Source organism: Sceloporus undulatus, chromosome 6 (assembly GCF_019175285.1).
Source record: "Sceloporus undulatus isolate JIND9_A2432 ecotype Alabama chromosome 6, SceUnd_v1.1, whole genome shotgun sequence".
In the NCBI taxonomy this organism is placed as follows: domain Eukaryota; kingdom Metazoa; phylum Chordata; class Lepidosauria; order Squamata; family Phrynosomatidae; genus Sceloporus; species Sceloporus undulatus.
Genome location: NC_056527.1, coordinates 135,029,171 through 135,044,650, shown reverse-complemented (window position 1 = coordinate 135,044,650; position 15,480 = coordinate 135,029,171). Strand labels below are relative to the sequence as shown.

The window sequence follows — 15,480 nt, the reverse complement described above, 5'->3', positions numbered from 1 at the left end:
TTATTATTATTATTATTATTATTATTATTATTATTATTATTATTTTGGTGGGTGTGGGTATCTCAAGCCTGGTTTTCTCCCTGGTTACATCCACAGAGGTCTGATTGGCAAAGTGGTAAATAGACAGGAAAAAATGTGTGTGAAACATTAAACCTACATAGCATATGGAATGAGGCTACTCTTGCTTTAATATTTAGTTGGTTCTTGATCAGGATGCCTTGCCATAAGAGGAAAAGAAGGAAATCATATTCTAGGTGGATGGACCAAGGCTGCGGCCACATTGCAAGATTAACAGAGTTTGACACCACTTGAACTGCCATGGCTCAAATGCTATGAATTTCCTGGGATATGCAGTTTTGTGAGGTGTGGAGCCACAGCAAACTACAAATCTTAGGATTCCATAGCATTGAGCCACAGCAGTTAAAGCACAGTGTCAAATCACATTAATTCTGCTTGTTCCCAGGTTCTAATTTTGGCTGCTGAACTAATGCAGTTGGACACGGCTTTAGCTGCCATGGCTCAAGGCTATGGAATCCTGGGATTTGAGCTTTTGTGAGATATTTAGCCTTCTCTGCCAGAGAGCTCTGGTGCCATAGCAAACTACAACACCCTCTCCCCATTCCCTCAGCAGGGAGAATAGATGTCATACTACCCAAAGCTTGATTCTGGTGCGAGCAGACCAGATGGATGGCCCTTTCAGCACCAAACTTGGGTTTTACCCTTCTCATGCTGGATTTAACTGGAAGATCTGGAGCCCTCTGTTCTGATACCAGGTGGCTGACCACATGTACATCCTGCTGAGCCACCTGGCATGTCTGTCTCTGGTGCCAGTCACTTGCTCTGAGGTCAGAACGAGATGCTCAGCCATGTGTCCAGCACTGGGTACCTCATTCTGACCTCCATTGCCACAGAGTGACACAGAACTGCCAACGTTTCCCAGAATCAAACCAGGACGCTTGTGGCCAAGCAACAACAGCATGTGATCAGGATGGCAAAAGTGATGAATGAAGAACCCCAAAGTGAGGAGAGGCTGCAGCAGTTTGCTTTTGCCCAAGCCTACTGGGAAATGCAAGACCCCACTGCCTCCTTTCCTTTCTCTCTGCTGAGTCAATGGAATGCAAAGTGTTACCAGCTATTGAAATAAGCAGAGGACAAAGAGGGAAAGTGGGAAGAGGAGAGAAAAACTTTGACATTTTTAAAAAGCAGCTGAAAATGTGGGATGGCAAGAGATTAATTGGGATCGTTCGTGCCAAATCAGGACAGGTGGTGTGTGTGTGTGCGCGCGCGCACGTGCACCTTCAAGTAATTTCCAAATTATGGTGCCCATAAGTCAAACCTGTCATGGGGTTTTCTTGGCAAAATTTGTCCAGAGGAGGCTTGCCATTGCCTTCCCTTGAGGCTGAGAGAGTGTGACTTGTCCAAGGTCACCCAGTGGGTTTCATGGCACTTGCATTCAGCAATCTCTATATGGAATGAATGCCACTGTAGTGCAATATACATTGATTAGTGATGAATCCATACTGGTAACACTCTTTTGCAGAACTGCAATGAGCGATGCCATGCACAATGGTACATGTTCTGCACTGAGCTTCTGCACATTTTGCATTGGGGTCTCAGGGCCCAATATGGAATGAGCAGGGGCCCTTTACAGGTCCTGCACCCCCTGCCCAACGCTCATCAGTATGAGTGCTTCAGTCCCTGATAGCCGGATATGGCCATTGCACAATGCCCCATAAAAATACTCCACGTGAGTAATGCAACTTGATGCTTGTGTATGTCACACAGGATGCTGGCCAGAGAGAGCTTATTATATAGGTTACATTGCATGTAACTTTTTCTTGCCAAGCTCTGCTTGTCTCAGTCTCTTGTGTCCGAAGCTACCTGGATGAAGACAACAACAATGTTCCTAGCTGCAGGCAATGTCTCCCTTTGCTCATGGTGGGTAAGTATTTGCTCTCTGGATGGAATAACAAAGAATGAATCAGCTTCACTTGACTGACATCTGTCATATCGACTCAAGCCCTTTTTAGAAAAAGAATTTGCCATTGCAGTAACAAGGGCAATGGAAAATATCCCAGTGCTATGTCACTGTGTAGCAACAAGAGCTGCCTGGGGGCATGCTCTCAGCCTTTGACCACACAAAGATAAAAAGAATGGCTTTCTTGCCAAACCAAAGGCTCCTCAAGCCAAGTGCTCTGTTTTAAAGCACTCAACTCAGTGCTCCTGGGTGGCTCATAAAGGAGAACACGAAGGCACCAGTATTGTTTGATGTCTGGAGGTCAACTGCCTCAGAACATCTAGTTAACACGGGCCCTGTTGTTGTTGTTGCTTTGTGCCTTCAAGTCAACTCTGACTTAGGGTGACCCAATCACTGGGTTTTCTTGATGAGATTTCTTCAGAAGAAGTTTGCCATGGCCTTCCTTGGAGGCTGAGAGAGTGGGACTCCTCTTTGATCAACCAATGGGATTCCAGGGCTGAGCAGGGATTTGAACCAGACTAGGCTCCTGGATTCCTAACTGTTAACTGCCTTCATGATGCCCCTGATTCATGGAGACCCTGTGGATGAGACATCTCCAAGATCCCCCATCCGCCTCTGATGTGCTCAGGTCCTGCAAATCCATACCCTATGAATTTATCCATCTAGTGTGCAGTCTTCCTCTCTTTCTGCTTCCCTCCACCTTTCCTAACATCATTGTCTTTTCTAATGAGGCATGTCTGCTATGATGTGGCCCAAGTGCGACAGCCTCAGTTTGACCATCTTGGCTTCCAAGGCAATTTCAGGGTTGATCCATTCAGGTACCATTTGTTTGTCTTTGGCTGTCGACTGTATCCTAGTCCAACGCTGAAACCACTGCACCATGCTAGCATGCCTACGACAAGTAACATCGTGCACATTTGTATGGCTTCTTTATGAAACTACTGGGTGCTGTTATCCATTTGCAGTTTGACAAGTAACATCATGAACATTTGTATGGCTTCTTTATGAAGCCACTGGGAGCTGTTATCCATTTGCAGCATGAGGTCATCATCAATAGGCTGGTGATGCACAGCTCTAATCTCTCCATTCCATCTGAATCAGGAGAGGTTGAGCAAGTGCTGGACAAGTGCCTGGAGGTCATGATGGGCTGGACTAGGCCAAAACAAGTGGAAACTGAAATATGTCAGGACAAGGGTCATGTAAGGAGGTGGTCCTTTGGTGCAGGGGATAAGGTTGCATTCTGCCTGAAAAAAATATGCAATAGCCTGAGGATCCACCTTGATTCAAGGTTGTCTCTGGTTGCTCAGGTGTGAGCATCAAGACTTGACTTCAGTTATCCATGTCTCACAATCTCATGGTTGGATTATTGCAATGCATGTTGTGTAGGATTGCCCTTCGATACTGTTCAGAGCTCATGCCAAATTGTTAGGTGGCACATCTCAGTGGGATCTTCTTACACTCATTTTCCAAACAATGCACTAGTGACTAGGTCTATTTGAGAGTGTGGGAAAATGTGTATAAGATCCTGACTGACTTAGCACCCAAATACCTAAAAACAGCCTCTCCTGAAGTATTGCTCAGCCTGTGCTTTAGGATTAGCCAGGAAGACCCTACTTACAATCCTGCTGCTTATCATGGTATGTAGTGTGTTGTTTCAAGATGCATCCTTCTTGATGGCAGCACCTTGATTATGGAATTCTCTTCCTGGGAAAGTGAGATAAACTCTAAAACTATTGAGTTTTAGAGAACAATTAAACTATATATGTTAATCTGGACGTCTGAAAAATATCATGGCACATGGACCTTACTGCTTTGAGACCATGTGTTGTGCTATGACATCTATGTTGTTTTACAATGGACATTTTAAATCATGCAAAGATATTGGTCTGAGTCCTATTGGTTATTCCTAAGCAGAGTAGAGAACCAGCATGATTTAATGGTTTGAGTGTAATGGTTTGAGACACAGATTCAATTCCCTGCTCAGACATGAAAATCCATTGGGTGAACATGGGGAAGTTATACACTCTCATATCCAGAAAACCCTGTGATAGATTTGCCTGAGGGTCTCCAGAGTTGGAAACGACTTCAATGCACACAGCAATACAACTACAGCAAGCTAGAGTAGACCCACTGAATCAATAGGATTTATGTTCATGTTGACTCGCCATTCGACACTTGATTCAATGGGTTTATTTACTGCATAAGATTCAGTCATTTTTTAAAATGTTGTGTATTGCCCTGGACTCTGTTGTGAGGAAAGGGAGTACATAAAATGAGCAAGCAGGTAAACAAATGAGTAAATGAATATTTCAAAGCAGGGATTTATTGGCCCTTTGCAGTTTGCTACTGAAATTTGGGGCTCTGATTTCCTTCTCAATCTTAATCTTGGTGTTTGTGTGGTATTTACCTTTAACACCCACACTGCCCAGATTACACATATGCAATTTAGGTGGTTTGAATCCCAGTGAAAACCAGCAACACCTCTGTGCTCAATTGTGCAATTAGGTTCTATTGATGTAATTGGCACTTCAACAGGATTAACTTGCCTTGGATTGCACACAGCCAGAGGGATGCAATCTTCCATTCATTTCCATGAGATCTGCATTTCTGCGGAGTGTGTCTCTCAACAGATTAATCACAAATAGCAGCCACATTAGCCATCTTTCGAGGGAATGATTGGGTTCCATCACAACCAGCTGGATATCCTTTGTCATAAGCTTAGTTGTTCAATTACATCAAATCACTTGACATGGCCTGGAACAAAAGCTTCTGTTTTTCTTCTAGGGAGGGACTCCCTTACTGCCCATTCCTGTAATGGAAAATGTGTTTGCTACATTATCATGAGCCAGCAATGTGATGTAACTGCAAAAAAGGGCTTATACGATAAGTCGTAAGCTGCATTACTGGCAACGTAGTTTCTGCATCGTGAGAAGTGACAGTGCCATTTTATTTTGTCTTGTCTAGACTTCAGCTGAAGCACTGTGTTTAATGTTGGCTGAGATATGGAAGATGTAGATAAACTAGAACAGTTCTAGAGAAGGGAAATCAAATATGGTGAGCAGTATGGCAAACATGTCTTATGAGAGAAGATTGAAAGGACTGGTTTGGTTTAGCATGGAGAATAGAAGGCTATGGAAGTGGAACCTATTAATACCTGATAGTCAATTCTTCAGGAAAGAGATATCCACTCTCCAAGAGAGAAAGAGTTAGACCATTAGGGCTTGCTTTAAAGAAAGGTAGGTTTTGGTTGTATAGTAGGAAAAATGTCTTGGCGGCATGAACAACAGTCCTGAACATCTTCCTACACTCAATGCTGAAAATCACCTCAACTTCTCCTTACTAAACATCTAGCCTGACAGCATTTTGTGGGGTTAAATCTCACCTCTATTATCTCTGTTCTAAAATCTTTGCAATGGCTGCCGATGAGCCAGTGTCCTCTAAAATGTAAGGTGTTTGTGTTTGTGGTCTTCAGGTCACCCATTGACTTATGGTGGCCCTATGAATTTCATAGGTAAGGAATACTCAGAGATGATTTTGCCAGTTCCTTCCTCTGAAATATAGCCTACAGCACCTGGTATTCCTCGGCAATCTTCCATCCAAGTACTAACCAGAGCTGACACTACTTAACTTCCAAGATCAGAGAAGATCTGGTGCTTTTAGGGTATTTACAAAGGGTATGGACCATCTTCTGCAGCACTGATTTACTAGGGATGTAAGATTAGCAAGTCTGTACTTGCAAGGCCCTAGAGTACTATAAGGCTACCACACAGGGCATAGCTTCCTTGATAGTGATGGTGCTCCCTTCTGTTAGATGTATCTAAAGATGAGTGTTTGGGTTTTTTGGATACCAACTAAAAGGATATATATTTACAGAAGCCTCCAGGAAACAAGGAAATGTTGATCTTTTATTACTCTGCATTGTTTTTATTGCATAGTAGCCAACCTTTGTTGTAATCCATGATTTTAGCTTTTTGTAATTTGTGATTACAACTGATGGTTTTTCTGTAGATCTGTAGTCACCCAGAGTCAGATCATCCAGATCTATAGTCACTTTCTCTTAGGAAGAAGAGTGGAGTATAAACTGAAATCCTCATCCTTATTCTCTCTAGCCGGTGCTGACTCTCCATTGGTTTGAGAAACTTCCACAAAAGATGATTCCACACTCTCTGTGGGCAGCTTGTTCATTTGGGATGCAACCTTGCCAGCCTTTACGTAGGGCAGAAAGAGCATGTTGTTCACCTACCGCTAACCTCTTTTAATCCTTTTTAAAGGATCTCCTGAGCCCATTGTGACAGAGCCATTTGGAAACTCACTGGCTTCAACAGGTACATGTGCCTGTTGTTCCAAACAATTGCTGCAATCCTAGGTCACACTGGCAGAGTCTGAATTTCAGCCAAGTGTAACTACACCTTCAACCTGCTGCCAGGACATCTCTCCCCTCCAAACTTTTATTGGATGGGGAAAGAAGGGAAGAGGCTGGTCAGGGAGCACCTTCTTCTTAGATGTCCTGTTATGGCCAGCCAAGAGCAGGACTTGGAGAACGAGGAGGAGGATGTGGCTCCTCAAGTGCAAGAGGAGTTAGAGGCTATACCAGGTCCTAATCCTGCCCTGCCAGACCCCAGCCCTGATCTCCCAGCCCTAGGAGTTGAAGCTCAGCCAGGTCCTAGCACTATGGGGATTCCTCCTGAGGCTCAGAAGCCCAGTGCTGACTCTGGGGAAGAACCAAACCTGGAGGTTCCTACCTTTAGGCAGCAGAGAGCTGAGAGTGCTTGTGTGCATTGATCCAGGAGGCTTGCTGAGAAGCAAGGTGTTGATAAGTCACAGGTGGCACAAGGGAGGTCATCCTGTATTTAAGTAGTTACAGAATGCTGCCCCTTTGCCAGCAATTATTGCAGTATCCTTCTTGGTGGTTGCTGTCAGCACTGGCTTCTTGTTTCCTTGAACCCTTGTTTGCCTTGGCCCTTCGACTTTGGAATGAACTGGACTCTTGTTACCTTCTGGCTGCCCTGACCTTGGACCAAACTGACTTCCGTGAACTCTGGTATTCTTATCTTGGCTTGTTTATGGTGTGCTTCTCTTGAACTAACAGAAAGGTCTGTAGACTGTCTCCCAGCTCCTTTCTTGCTGAGCCATCCTTATCAGTGTTTGTTTGTGTGTGTGCTGGCTGCAGTCCAGGACATGTCCCAGAAGTTCTAGGAGGAAGCCTCTGGCTGCAGCAATGCAGTTACCTGGTGCCAGCCTGCTCCTATCTTTTCATGGGCACTAAATGGCTAGGGTATGTGCCCAGCTTGTGCACAGGTAAGTGGTACAGGAAGAGGATGGTTACAAACGGAGAAGCTGAGTACTTCCATCTGCCCCCACCAGTAAAGGACTGATAGGATCAAACAGAATCAATGGCCAATGGCCCAAACACTGGTGAGCCACATTGATCTGTCTGAAGATAAGGAGTGAACAGAAAACCTAATAATTTACTGTAGCAGTGGGCAAAGTGTGATCCTGGGGCCAAAATCTAACTCTATTATTGTGGCATTTGACTCCCCCAGATTCCCTGTATCTTGTATCCAGTAGGAGGCAATTCACCTGTCATTTAGTCTGCATTATTAGACACTTAAAGATTAAATCCACCAAATTCCAATGACATAAAATTAAAATTAGTTGTTGTTTTTCCCCCAAAACCAGCCCACTTCAAGGTTTTCCCATCCTTTTTGCCAGTCCATGTGGTCCCTGGAGGATCCCTGGGGTAGACATTGGCCCTAATATGTTGCCCATCTTTGGTTTAGTGCTTGGGTTGGAGTGGCACCACCTTTGTAACCTCATGCCTCATTTTTATTTTTACGCTAAGCAGTTTCACACATTACACTGATGTTTTGTCAGCATCTGCTATATTTGCATATTACATCCCATGGTGTACCCATACACCCTTTCAGGTGTACACTTTTTGACTGTAAAGTGTGAATTCAAGAGGGGACAGTTCTCCAGGCACCAGCAGGTCCAGCGATGATGGAGAGAGAAGCCAGACCAGAGCTGATGTAATCCTGCAAGTATGTACAGCTCATGACCTTATCCTCTTCTTCCCCACATCACCTGCCCAAAACCTCACAGCAGCCCATAAAGCCTCCCATGCATTCCTCAAGGTTTAGGCAGTCGGGGGAGGAAGGATTATGACAGCAAAGTCAATGTATCCTAATTTTGACTCCACCTCCTTTGACTTAGGCTTGCAAATTGGCCTGCAGTGTAACAGTCCCAAAGAACCACACTTGATGGGGTCGAGGGAGACATTATCAATCCATAGGGGTGTGTATGTGTGGCATCCTATTGGTGACATATGCATATATAAGTTGCACAGTGTATGCAGAGTCACTCATGATCTAGTGCAATATTGGAAAGAATCCAGTTTTACACATATGCACATGCAAACCAGAGGCCCACAAAAGTATGTCTTGCTTGAGTGATGTGCAACATCTGAAGGCATCTATTGGGTATGGCAGGGAAGGGGAAGTCATATCATAGAGCCCATTCCAGCTGCAGAAGCATGGAGGGAAGAAAAATTAGGTTGCTCTCCCATATCTCTGGAAATCTCTTTCTCCAGTAGTTCCAGTGACCCCCTGGATTCCTCACCTTTCCTTTCCTCCAGCCAGTAAACGGCAGCAACCAGTGCCACTCACTTCCCTCTGGGCTTAACAGCCATCTGAGTGTGTTTGTATGTGTGTGTAGCTACATGAAACTATGCAAACAACATTGTGAGAGAAAGTGACATGATGCTTTCTCTGGTATACAGCTGAAACATGAGATAGAGTAATAGAATATTAGAACTGGAAGGAGGTTGCAAGGATCGTCCAAATCCCTGCCATACAGGGAAATACACAATTGCAGCACTTTTGAAAGATGCTCAGCCAAGCTCTGTTTAAAGACCTCCAAAGAAGGAGAAACGATCACCCTTTGAGGCAATCTATTCCACTGTAAAACATTTCTTACAGCAAAGAAGTTCTTTGTAATGTTTAGATGGACCCTCTTTTCATTGCATCCATTTTGTTCGTGTTCTTGTCTCCGGAGCAACAGAAAACACGTTTGTTCCACCTTCTGTATGCCATCCCTTCAGATATTTAAAGACTGTTATTACCTTACTTCTTAGTCTTCTTTCCTCCAAGATAAACATAAAATCTTCCTAAGTCTACTTTCAGTGTGAGAATGAGAAAGGTTTTGGGGGGGTTAGGGGTCTGTGGGAGGATGTTTGTGCATTTGGCGTGATTGTCAGGGAAAAACTGACTCCAACTTGGGAGTCTTTGGCAAATGGGTGAGAGAGCCTTCATGTTTTTACTAATTGTACCAAACTCAGCTTTGATCTGCAGTGACTCTATGGCTGCATCCGCACTTCAGAAATAATCCAGTTTGACACCACTGTCAGAGCTCAATGCTATGAAATTCTGGGAACTGTAGTTTGTTGTGGTATCTGAGCTCTCTGACAGAGAAAGTCAACTATCTCACAAAATTACAATTCCTAGAATTGCATAGCACTGAGCCATAGCATTTAAAGTGGTGTCAAAGTGGATTATTTCTGCAGTGCGGATGCAGCCCATGAGTGGCAGGCCTCCTTCTGTGATCAACAGATCTGCTAAGGCCTTGCAAACTCAGATTCATGGATTCTCTGACTGAGTATATACATCTTTAACATAGTCTTCCACTTTTCCCACTGCCTTATTCAGCATTATTGTCTTTTCTAGTGAGTCACATCTCATGATATGGACAAAGTACAACCGTCTCAGTTTAATAACTTTGGCGTCTTGAGAGGGTTCAGGTTTACTCTTGGAGCCATTTATATGTTGTTTTGACAGTCCACTCTCCTCCAGCACCACACCGGGGCCACAAAAGTGGGACCCAAGGGTCTTATGTGGGCCATATTTTCCCCACCACTGCCCCATTGCTGTGGATAAAGAAACGCCTCACCCTCTCTTGCACGTGCCCCTAAAAACAAATGCTCCCAGCATTTAAAATGGATTTTAATGAAATCAAAACAAGACACACATAAACTCTTCAAAATTCACACCTGAGTTATACAAACTATTCTCCCAAAGAGAGAAGAGTGGGGGTGATAAGAAACTGGGGCCAAGGGAAAAGAAGCTATGTACAATGCAGCAAATCTCCCCATAACAGAGGTCGCAACCACGGAGAGCGAGAGGCACATGCCCTTTTGGTTGGATCCTACTAGGAGATCCCAGTGGCCACAAAAAAAGAGGGAAGAAGGGAGGTGGGGAGATGTAATGCCAGAATCCTGTATCATCTTTTGCTTAACATAACTTTAAGTATAATTAACTAAGAAGAAGATGCTACGAAACCCTGTTCGAGAATTGTGTAGATGTGTATTGGGACACCAGCAAGAGTGCCCCATGTGCATTGGGACTGATGCACATTGGTGTCTGATGTGCATTAATCCCCTTGTGCATTGGTCCTGTTCTGCAATGGTCACTTTGCTGGCTCTGCTATATAGTAATGTAACAGCAGCCAACTACTGGATACAGATGTCATGAAACTATCCACTTATGAAGACATAGCTTCCATATAGGGTTCCCATCAATGTTTTTAATTTGTTTGGAGATGTTGTCTTAATATCATCTTCTTCAACACATATGGGGGTGATGCCACTATCAGGTTGACTCAAAGGTTACCAACAACCACAAATCTATTTATATGTGCAATCCATGCGCAAGTTTTACATTCTGACCGTCAGTTCTCCACAAAAGGCAAATGGATGCACAAAGTGGGAATTCTGCACAGATGAAATAGGCCTTAAAAATGAAGGGAGGCTTTTAAGAAAGAGATTCCAACTCAAGAAATCAATTCATTTCAGGTTTGCTGCAGAAGTGACTTCTTAAGAGCCAAACTAGACACAGTATGAACTACTTTCCCCAAGCTCTTTAACTTATGCTAGAGGGAAAAAAATATGTGTTTTTCCTAAGGAAAAAATCTACATAGACAGCTTGCGCTGATTTCATGGTCTCTGCTCCCTTCCATCTGCCATACAGTTATTTATCAGGAGAAAAAAATTATTACTACCTGATGGGAGATCTGTCTGACTATTGGTAGCTGGATAAGTGTACATGCCAAATGTGCATATATGTGAAACATAATCAGAGTCTGGAGAATAGGAGCTGTTTGGTTGATTTTCCTTGTTCTCTAATGGCAGCTGCTCCTCCTTGGTCGCTTTCAGAGCAAGAGAGAACGGTGAAACTGAGTTTGTGCAGAGGAGTATGTCCTACTCATCATGGGTATTGCCTACTAGGCACTTGGGTTAAGTTTGGTTAATCCAGGTTAGAAGTGTAAAATGTTTCCTTATTTTCTTCATGCATACATGAAAAAAAAATCAAGGTGCAATTAATAGAGTTCACATTTTTCAGTTTGCTTTCCATTTTGCAAATTCTTTGAACAACTTTGTTTGCACAAAAAATGGTTGTGTTTTGGTACAAGAACCAATTGACGGTATTCTGTATCAGCTACTTAGTTAAGTATACTTAACTAAGTAATCTCTCCTGGCTTGGCCCCCTAAACCTGACAGTACTGTCATCCACTTGTGCTCTCAAGGCAGAATGGACCTTTCTTCTTCTCATGCAGGTGATGTGGAGTAAAATAGGTTGGGAGAGGAGTTACAATTGTGGCAATAGTGTCACAATCATGACTAAGTGGCGATCATGAATATGGAACAGTTACCTAGATTCACTCATCTATAACTCTTCCCTATCCATGATTGCTAGTTACTATACAGAAGCCAGCATGGTGTAGTGGTTTGAACATTGGACTATGACTCTGGACACCAGGGTTTGAATCCCTGCTTGGAAACCCTAGGCAAGTCACACACTCTCAGCCTCAGAAAACCCTATGATAGGTTTGCCTGAGGATCACCATAAGTCAGAAATAACTTGAAGGCATACAACAGCAACAACACTTAGTATACCTAATTTAAGTAGCTGATGCGGTCAGAAATGAAAGTGAAACAGCAACAACCAAAGGGCAGTGATCTCTTCAGATTGGCTTCAGAGTGGAAAATCTTGGGGTGGTTCAAAATTTTATTCAACTAGTTGTCCTAACATATTGAGGCACACTTTTTCATGGAGGAGAAAATATACAAATGTTCTTGACATTTCTGGTACGGTGTGAAATAGTATGTGTCAAATATGGCCAAAGTAGATTGATGAGATGACTTGATGGGCAACCAAAAACAAATGCATATGAATTGGCTGAAGGTTTTTATGTCTCTGGACTCTGGGTTGGTGATAATTCAGTGGATCAACCCTCATTTCTGAGTGGTTAGATGGAGCTCAACTTCATGTTTACTTTGCTCTACAGCAACCAGTGGGTCCACCTGGCTTCACCAGTTGTGTTTAATGGCTTGCTTGTTAGTCAGGTGGTGGACCTATGTGGGGTTTAGTTTAAATTTTAATGTCATATCTAAGAGGCTAGAGCTATTTTGGGAACAAGGACCAGCACCTTGGAGATCTCCTTTTAAAATTTGCCCTAGAACCCATAGAGGAGTCACTGCCCCTCCACCAGCTGCTGTTGGGACCCACCAGTGTTTGTGGAAGAAAACAGATAAGGCTTTGATAAGGAACTGACATGAATCTAGACCACCCAAAAGAGACAACAGTTTGAGTGAGTGACGTTGGATGCCCTCCTTTCCTGATCATTCCAGCATGCATCACTTTGTTATGGAACACCATCTGCAGAATGTTAAAGTGACCATCCTGGTCTTAAACCTTGAGTGAAACTAATGTGGCAACCTTGGCTCAGTTTTGGGAGATCCTCAAGGGGTGGCCCTGTGCATTTTGATCTGCGAGCAGATGTGTCTCCACAGTTGACTCCCTAGGAAAGCCTTTACAAGTTAGAGAGAGAGAGAAGATAGCAGGCCCATTCCATTAAATATGATCAGGGTATCCATTACAGAGCAAACCTTTTTAGAGGAGAAATGCCTGAGACTGGACATGCAAATAGCTTTTGTGCTGTAGCCCAAGGAACGTATGGCCAGCACACCCTCAACAGGTTGGGGATCCATCACAGTTTTAGTCTCTTTGACAGTTCTGCTTGCACCAGCTGAGATCAAGGGCAGATGGGAGACCAGGCACTTGTTGAAAGCACCTGTGCCATCATGTTGAACCTTCACCTGAGCCATTGTTTCCAGCAAAGTTGGTTCATAGGAAGAACTTAAGGCTCTTTTTTTTTTTACACAGAGGAGAGAAAAATGGGTTTTTGTTGCTCTTTGGAAGATGGAGCTTCAGTGGAGGTAGGTGGGCTGATTCCATCGGTACCATGATCTGTTCACACAGAAGAGTAAGAACAAGAAAAGAAGGCACAATATGTTATGCAATGCATTAAATCCTGGAACAAGGGTTCCATCAAGAAGAAGAAATAGATTTGTGCACAAACATAGGATCTTGGCTATTTGTGTGAAAGCAGCCTCAAGTGTCTCCAGTGAGCCTCTTTGTCTAACTTCATGTGTCATTTTGTTGTTCTTAACTGCCTTCAAGTTGGCCCCAACCCATGGCGGCACTATGGACAAGATATGTCCAAGACTGCCTGTCCTCCACTGCTCTGCTTAGGTCCTGCAAACTCAGGCCCATGACCTTCCTAATTGAGTCTATCCATCTAGTGTGTGTTCTTCCACTCTTTCTGATACCTTCTACCTTTCCTAGCATTATAGTCTTTTCTAATGAAGAGAAGTCTTTTCCTCTCCCTGGAAGCCAAGATGATGAAACTGAGGCTGCTGCATTTTGGCCACATCGTGACTTCTCATGATGTAGCCAAAATATGATAGCCTCAGTTTCATCATCTTGGCTTCCAGGAAGAGTTCTGGCTTGAACTGTTCTAGGACCTATTTGTTTTACAATGGCAGGAAACCCTAGTACAATTACCTGCCTTCCCATAAGCCTCAAACCTCGGAAGAAACAGGTGGGGTACAAACCGCCGCTTTGCGGCGCTTCCCCGCCGCCGCCATCTTGTACGTATAGGATACGTACTAGGGTTAGGGGGGTGCGGAAGCACCGCCCCTTCCTAACCTTAGTACGTATCCTATACGTACTATATGGCGGTGTGTATCCCGCCACAGTTTCCTAGGAATGGGAATCTGGTATCACGGAAACACCAATGGATTTGGGCTTTTGGTTATTCTGAATCATGTCTGTCTCTGCTGGGACCTTTTCTCCAGAGCCTAAAAAGGTAATCTCTTTGGACCACGTCTTCCAGCCAACATGGATACTGGAGTTGTAGGTTATGTTTGTTTTGTTTTTAAAAATGTGATATTTCCAAGAAGATGGAATTACCCAGAAGAATTGAAACTGGAAGAATTGATGGCAGCTTTGGAGTTGTTGTGGGACATGCCGGGACTGTTGGAGTGGAGTCCTGTTCCTGGCGACTGGGGCCGACTGGAACTGCCAGGAGAGCAGGAGGACGTCACTGCAAGAAAGAAAGATAGAAAGAAGAAAGAAAGAAAAATATTTCAAAAAGAAAGAAAATTAAGCACTTTAAAAAACCCTCTTGGACTTTGCACTGCACGCAAACACAACTTTTTACTCTTCAGCGACAAAAAAGTGCATTTGTTTCTCATTTTGTTACTATCACACATCAAAGCTTGGATCCCAAAACTGGACAAGTTATTGCAAATGGATGTGTGGAGCTTCAGCCTCTTCTTGTCCTTACAGATCTTGACCAGCTATATCCAAAGCTATAGAAAAGCTAACTGCAACACCCAGAATCTCACAGCCATAATATTGACTGAGAGCTTCTGGGAACTTTCCATGTTCTGGAGATATTGTTATTCCGCATTCCCTTACACAACAGTCTATCTCTCATTCTTCAACAATGCCCAGGAGATTTACTGATGGAGTTAGAAAGAAAAAGAGTGAAAAGTCATCCTAGCCAAGCTTACCTGCCCCATGCATGGTGCTATGGACAGGCGTAACAGAGAGTGGACCCAAAGATCCTGAGGTAGAAACCTGGAAAAGTGAAAAAAATTAGTTAAGTTCAGTCTTGAGAGGGGCAAAGGAGATGGTTTGGTTTTGTGCAGGGCAAGGGCTATTGACTGGCATAAGAAGCTGGAATCTGTGCTAAGCCAAAGGAGCGGTAGAACACCATCTTGTATGTGTGTATCTGTTCAATGTTCATAGGGTTTTCTTAGGCAAGGAATACTGAGAGGTGGCTTTGCCAGTCCCTTCCTCTGAAAGATAGCTGACAGCACATGGCATTCATTGGTGGTCTCCCACCCAATATTCACAGGGCTGTTCCTGCTTAGCTTCTGAGATCAGATGGGAACTGGTGTGTTTAAGGTATTATGGCTGCTAAGTCATTTCTGACTTCTGGTGATCCTAAGATGATCCTATCATGGGGTTTTCTTGGCAAGTTACTTGGCAAGAGGGGGTTTGCCATTGCCATCTTCTGAAGCTGAGAGACTGTGATTTCCCCTGCTCTCCAGTCATAGTCCAATGTTCAAACCTCACTGGCTTAGCCAGATCTAATTAGGA

The 15,480-nt window shown here is 43.7% G+C and overlaps 1 protein-coding gene across 1 annotated transcript in view; it reads right to left on the bottom strand.

The window, feature by feature from the left end:
* Nucleotides 1–12,039: 12,039 nt before the first annotated feature.
* The window catches only part of POU2F3 (POU class 2 homeobox 3), an 84,556-nt gene continuing 81,115 nt past the window's right edge, over nt 12,040–15,480 (bottom strand). Inside the window, exons 11-13 of the mRNA XM_042475546.1 lie at nt 14,889–14,955; nt 14,284–14,416; nt 12,040–13,278 (exon numbers count right to left, since the gene is read on the bottom strand). Coding sequence (XP_042331480.1) covers nt 13,239–13,278; nt 14,284–14,416; nt 14,889–14,955 — 240 coding nt within the window. The 3' untranslated portion in view covers nt 12,040–13,238. The remainder of the gene's footprint in view (nt 13,279–14,283; nt 14,417–14,888; nt 14,956–15,480) is intronic.